This window comes from Lathyrus oleraceus, chromosome 7 (genome assembly GCF_024323335.1).
Source record: "Lathyrus oleraceus cultivar Zhongwan6 chromosome 7, CAAS_Psat_ZW6_1.0, whole genome shotgun sequence".
Lineage (NCBI taxonomy): Eukaryota > Viridiplantae > Streptophyta > Magnoliopsida > Fabales > Fabaceae > Lathyrus > Lathyrus oleraceus.
In genome coordinates, this window is record NC_066585.1 from 249,375,157 (window position 1) to 249,381,106 (window position 5,950).

Below are 5,950 nucleotides of genomic sequence, written 5' to 3' on the forward strand. Positions count from 1 at the left end.
CTTGCATCTACAATTTCAAGATTATCTACATATACATCTATTACCTCAAATCCTATGACATCTTTGGAAAATTGCATAACATTATTATCAATATTCAAGGGTCTAAGACCACGGGAAAAAAATATATTTAGCGTTCCAAACTCTCCAACTCCATGTATGACATGTAATCCACATTCCACTTTCAGTTCATCTCAAATACTTTCCCTTCAACTTACCATTTTATAGGTTCTTAAACTAACCTCCCCCTCTGGTGTATCCTTAACCCAATCTTATGAGTCTCAGTTGGCCTGCGAATTAATCCAAAAATAACTTTATAAATTATCATGTAATGGGACCACAACATAAAACACTGATAATAAAACAAGTGGAACCACGTGTTAACATTAAACATCCATGGTGGACCACAACAAACAAGAAAAAAAGTGAGACCATTATGACTTTGCAAAAGGAAAAAAAAAACATACCTTACACAATTCTGGACTTCTTCACAGCTATCCCATTGAAAATGTTGTTTGATAATCTTTAGAATAATGAACATTGAATCCCAAGAAACATATCTTATACATATGATTTCTGGCTTTCACGTAAAATTAAATGGATGTTAATATCATTTTAATATATCTTAAAGAAGATTAATGTATACTATTTTAAAGTTGATGGGATATTATCATTTTAATAGATTTCAAGGCGAGTCGATAGCCGAGTGTAATTTCCATTAATTTTTTTTTTTTGAATTTTAGTATCTAATTTGAAAAGTGTAGTTAACTAAAGTCGACATGTATAACTTTGTAAGTGGATCGTTGATGTCGCGTGTTAGAAGGATTGGTACTAACGATCTCGAAAAAGAACAAATGACGGAAGTAACGTGTATGTTAAAAAAACAGGAATGGGTCAACATTTACATTTTCCATATCCAAAACATCTCTGTTTCGTTATTCAATATTATCTTTCAATTCCCACCACCACCGTCTCTGAACACTGAACATGGACACCAACCGCATCTCCCGGCGAACCGAGATCCTCTCCAATCACCTCCGCCATGACCCACCAACCGCAACAACACTCCTCCAACACAACGCTTGCCTATGCTACTCACCTCCCGAGCTATCTGAATCAAATCACGTAACCTTCGACACGTCGGAGATGCGGAAGCTGTTGGACGGCCATAATCTGGAGGATCGCGACTGGCTCTTCGGGTTGATGATACAGAACCGTCTCTTCAACCGGCGGGAAATCGACGGACGGGTGTTCGTTTCCCCGGATTATAATCAGTCGATGGAGCAGCAACGTGAGATGACGATGAAGCGAATATCGTACCTTTTGGATCGCGGTGTTTTTCGTGGCTGGCTCACCGGTGATGGTCCTCAAGAAGAGTTGAGGAAATTGGCACTTCATGAGGTTATTGGAATGTATGATCACTCTCTCGCCGTTAAGCTCGGTGTTCATATCTTCTTGTGGTAACTAACTACCTCTTCTCTCTATATATACCTTACCTCCTTTTACTTTCACACAGAACTATACAACAATTTATATGGTTAACGGGTTCAAATAACTGCAATGATGTCCAATGAAGCACGGACACATATCAGATACGATGTTGGTCGTTGAAAAATATAGGATACTATACGTTTTTAGATACATTTATAAAACAAGCTTATTTTACCTATGACTCACTGTTGGACTGGTTTCTTTATGAATAATCGATTTCAGGGGCGGGGCTGTAAAGTTTCTGGGAACCAAGCGTCACCATGACAAGTGGTTGAGAGCTACTGAAAACTATGAGCTCAAGGGTTGTTTTGCAATGTCTGAGTTGGGCCATGGGAGTAATGTATGTAAACGTTGCTCAATAGGATGGGATTATTAGGTCCACATGTAGTTTATCATACTTTTTAACTTGTCCCTTTTAATAATCTTTCCAGAGTAAATTTTGCAGGTCCGAGGAATCGAAACAATCACTACTTATGATCCAAATACTGGAGAGTTTGTCATCAATACTCCGTGTGAGTCGGCTCAGAAGTATTGGATCGGTGGTGCTGCAAATGTAAGGACTCTTTTGTTATTGTTTCCATTTAAAAGCCTAGACGGTGGAAGATTGATTTGGTTCTTACACTTTCTTCCGCTCTATCTTTGTACATATATTAACATACTTTTCTATTCAGCATGCAACACATACTATAGTCTTTTCACAGCTCAACATAAATGGTAGCAATCAAGGGGTCCATGCTTTTATAGCTCAAATCAGGGATTCAGATGGAAACATATGCCCAAATATCCGAATAGCTGAATGTGGTCACAAAATTGGTTTAAACGGGGTTGATAATGGCCGTATCTGGTAATATACACGTACTTTTCAAGCAAGATAGCACCTGATAAATGAAACTTTTTTAAACGAGTAAACTCAAGTTCCGGCTGGGCATCTGATTTCAGGTTTGACAATGTGAGAATACCCAGAGAGAATTTGTTAAATTCCGTGGCTGATGTTTCACCAAGTGGCGAATATTTGAGTGCAATTAAAAATGCAGATCAGGTGATTGCTCTTTTTGAGAGTTGTCCTTTTCTTTTATCTCCTCGTGCTCACATATCTTTTGTTGTATGCTTTTCTTGCTCCAGAGGTTTGGAGCATTCTTAGCCCCTCTGACCTCTGGTCGTGTAACTATTGCTGTCAGTTCTGTTTACATATCCAAGGTAATGATTCCGTCTTTATTTGTAGATATGAATGTATTTGTCTGTTTTTTTATGCATCCTACAAAGTCTCCAAACTTTAACATCTTCAATATCGTGCCGTTCATTTTCTGTTGTTAGATTAGCTTAGCCATTGCTATAAGATATGCACTGACAAGGCGGGCCTTTTCTATTACACCAAATGGGCCTGAAGTTTTACTGCTAGATTACCCAAGTCATCAACAACGTCTTTTACCTTTACTTGCAAAAATGTAAGTACTCCAATTCATGCGTTTTAATATCTATTTTCCGAGAACTCAAAGTGATTCAAATCCTTTATGAACCTGACTTTGGCATGTCACTTTTAGTATATATCCCAAATAATTTAGTATATATATAGTCAGAGGATATTTTACATATGTATTCCAGACGAAAGCATTTGATATAGTTTCAACAGGCACCACACACTCGTTAGAATGCGACATAAAAACCTGCACTGCGGCTCATATATGTTGTTAGGTTTTAATAGCTATTTATACGTTTGAGATTTAATAACCAGCAAGTATCCTAGTTTGACCATTAGCAGATATAATAATGGACCTGTTTATATTCATCTCGTCACTTTTTCTACAGATATGCCATGAGTTTTGCTTCAATTGAGCTCAAAATGATGTATGTGAATAGAACGCCTGAGTCAAACAAAGCAATTCATATTATTTCTAGTGCGTACAAGGCTACTTTTACATGGAATAATATGCGTACTCTTCAGGTACAAATTGCGATTATATTTGGGTGTGATAGATTGTATTTCATAAGCTATTGGCCTCACTAAGGTTCTATTATCACATGAATTAGGAATGTCGTGAAGCCTGTGGGGGACAAGGTGTCAAAACTGAAAATCGTATCGGTCAATTCAAGGGTGAGTTTGATGTGCATTCAACATTTGAGGGGGACAACAATGTTCTGATGCAGCAGGTATGTTACAGTATTATGTTAAATATGAAACTTAACAATGTGTGAAGTGTATCAGGTTCTTATGCGGTAGGGGTCATGTGTGAAGTGTATGTTAGTCTTAGAATAAAGAAATATTCTCAGAGGAGGCCTAGGCTCTAGATCTGTTCTGATATGTGTGAACCTTGTCGATAGACTTTTAGCTTATGATTTTTAACTTATCTCCGTATAGTGGCATTAACAGTTCATGTCAAATTTAAGCAGCATTCCACTTTTTTGGGTTCAATATCAATGGAGTGATTGAATTTATGGGTTCTACGTTTCCCTTCAGATAAGCAAGGCACTTCTCGCAGAATACATAGCGTGTCAGACAAAAAACAAGCCATTTAAAGGTTTGGGATTAGAACACATGAACGAAACTTCTCCAGTCATCCCATCCCAGTTAACAAGTTCTACCATCAAGAGCAGTGAATTTCAGGTAATCATTTGACTATATACCTATTGATAATTGGAATGATATGGTAGAAGCTTCTATTTGTTTCTTACCTATCATTTACACAGATTGATCTGTTCCACCTAAGAGAGCGAGATCTATTGAGACGTTTTGCTGAAGAGGTTTCAGAACATCAATCTAATGGAAATAGCAAAGAGTTCGCCTTTATTCTAGTGAGGACTCCACCACATTTAGTCAATTTCTCCTTCATAATTATCATCACTGTCTTACACTTTGAAATTACTCTCTTTACCAGAGTTACCAGCTCGCGGAGGACTTGGGCAGAGCTTTCTCTGAACGAGCAATACTTAAAACATTTATAGAGGCCGAGTCAGCTTTACCAGCCGGTTCAATGAAGGTAAATCATATTATTGCTTATGAAAAGTTCCTTCCTTCTCAGTGTGCGCTCGTGCACATGTATTTGTTACATTGTTTCAAGGATAAAGTAAACAAGTCTATTTATCACTCTCTTTGCATTTGTCTCATCTGCAGGATGTCTTAAGTCTGTTAAGATCGTTATACGCCTTGATTTGTGTGGACGAAGATGCTGCCTTTCTCCGATATGGATACTTGTCAACAGAGAATGCTTCTGCAGTGAGGAAAGAAGTTCCAAAACTCTGCGGTGAACTTCGACCACATGCACTTGCGTTGGTTAATTCCTTTGGTATTCCTGATGCTTTTTTGAGCCCTATGGCATACAACTGGGTGGAGTCAAATTCTTGGTCTTCTGCTCAACATTAATCCCTGATGCCAATTTCTGCACGTGAGGCGTATCATATGCTTATGTGATTCTTTAATTTAATTTCCCAGATGGTTTTTATTTGCAAAAGAATTTTCCATATCAATAAGGAAATGTGAATAATATTTGTTACTTTATATGTAATAGCCGTTGGAATATATTCAGATCTGATGAATACTTTTACTGGAACATGACAATATTAAATTGCAATATTAAAAATAATCCTATACACGTCTAAATACTTCTGTAAATGCTATTATATACTCAATTTTGATGATATATATGAGAAAAATAAAGCTCAACAGCTTGTACCAAACAAATTTTTTAACAGTTAAACCGGTCTCATGGTAAGACAAATCGTCTTGTGGCTCTAATAATATAAAAAATTAAATTAATAAAAAGTCTCATATTTTACTATTTTTAAAATTAAAGGTAACAAAATTTTATATACAATTAATATTGTTAGTTGACTTTAATATTAAATTAAAAATAATAAATAAAATTCAATACATAAAGTTATTAAATAATTTTATATTCTAAAACATAAAAATAGCATTTAAATCAAAATTTAGTACTAACTTTATATATATATATATATATATATATATATATATATATATATATATATATATATATATATATATATTGGTTTTAGTACTTTTATAAATTGAAAAATATTAGAATCAGTAGAAAGTTTATTTTCTTAAATAAATTTTAATTTACAATTCTTTTTTAGGAGATCTAGTCAAATCAATTTTAAAAATAATCAAACATATTAAAATTAATTATACACCTTTAAAATTATTTTTGATTAAAAAAATAAAAATTAAAGATACACTTATCAAATATTTAAAGTATGTATTTTTTTAATCATTTATATATATTTTTTTTTGTATTTGCACCATTAAATTCACTTTCTTCTATTAGATTTATATTTTCTCTTATTTATATCAATGACATACTTTCCCCATTCATTATTTATTTATATACATTTCAATTAGTAACATATTACATTAGTTCAATAATTCACTTTTCTCGTAAATTCTTTTGTGTTTGCATCAATCAAACAAAAAAAAATAGTCGTATCAACGATATATTTTTTATTA

The 5,950-nt window shown here is 34.4% G+C and overlaps 1 protein-coding gene across 1 annotated transcript; it reads left to right on the plus strand.

Annotated features, from left to right (window-relative positions):
* Positions 1 to 835: 835 nt before the first annotated feature.
* On the plus strand, positions 836 to 5,033 carry LOC127101190 (acyl-coenzyme A oxidase 3, peroxisomal). Its single transcript, XM_051038535.1, has 13 exons — positions 836 to 1,457; positions 1,711 to 1,828; positions 1,934 to 2,041; positions 2,160 to 2,332; positions 2,428 to 2,527; positions 2,611 to 2,685; positions 2,803 to 2,933; positions 3,295 to 3,430; positions 3,517 to 3,636; positions 3,944 to 4,090; positions 4,174 to 4,278; positions 4,362 to 4,463; positions 4,598 to 5,033. The coding sequence occupies exons 1-13, from the start codon at positions 985 to 987 to the stop codon at positions 4,844 to 4,846; spliced, it is 2,037 nt and encodes a 678-aa protein (XP_050894492.1). The 5' UTR covers positions 836 to 984; the 3' UTR covers positions 4,847 to 5,033.
* The last annotated feature ends 917 nt before the right edge of the window (positions 5,034 to 5,950 follow it).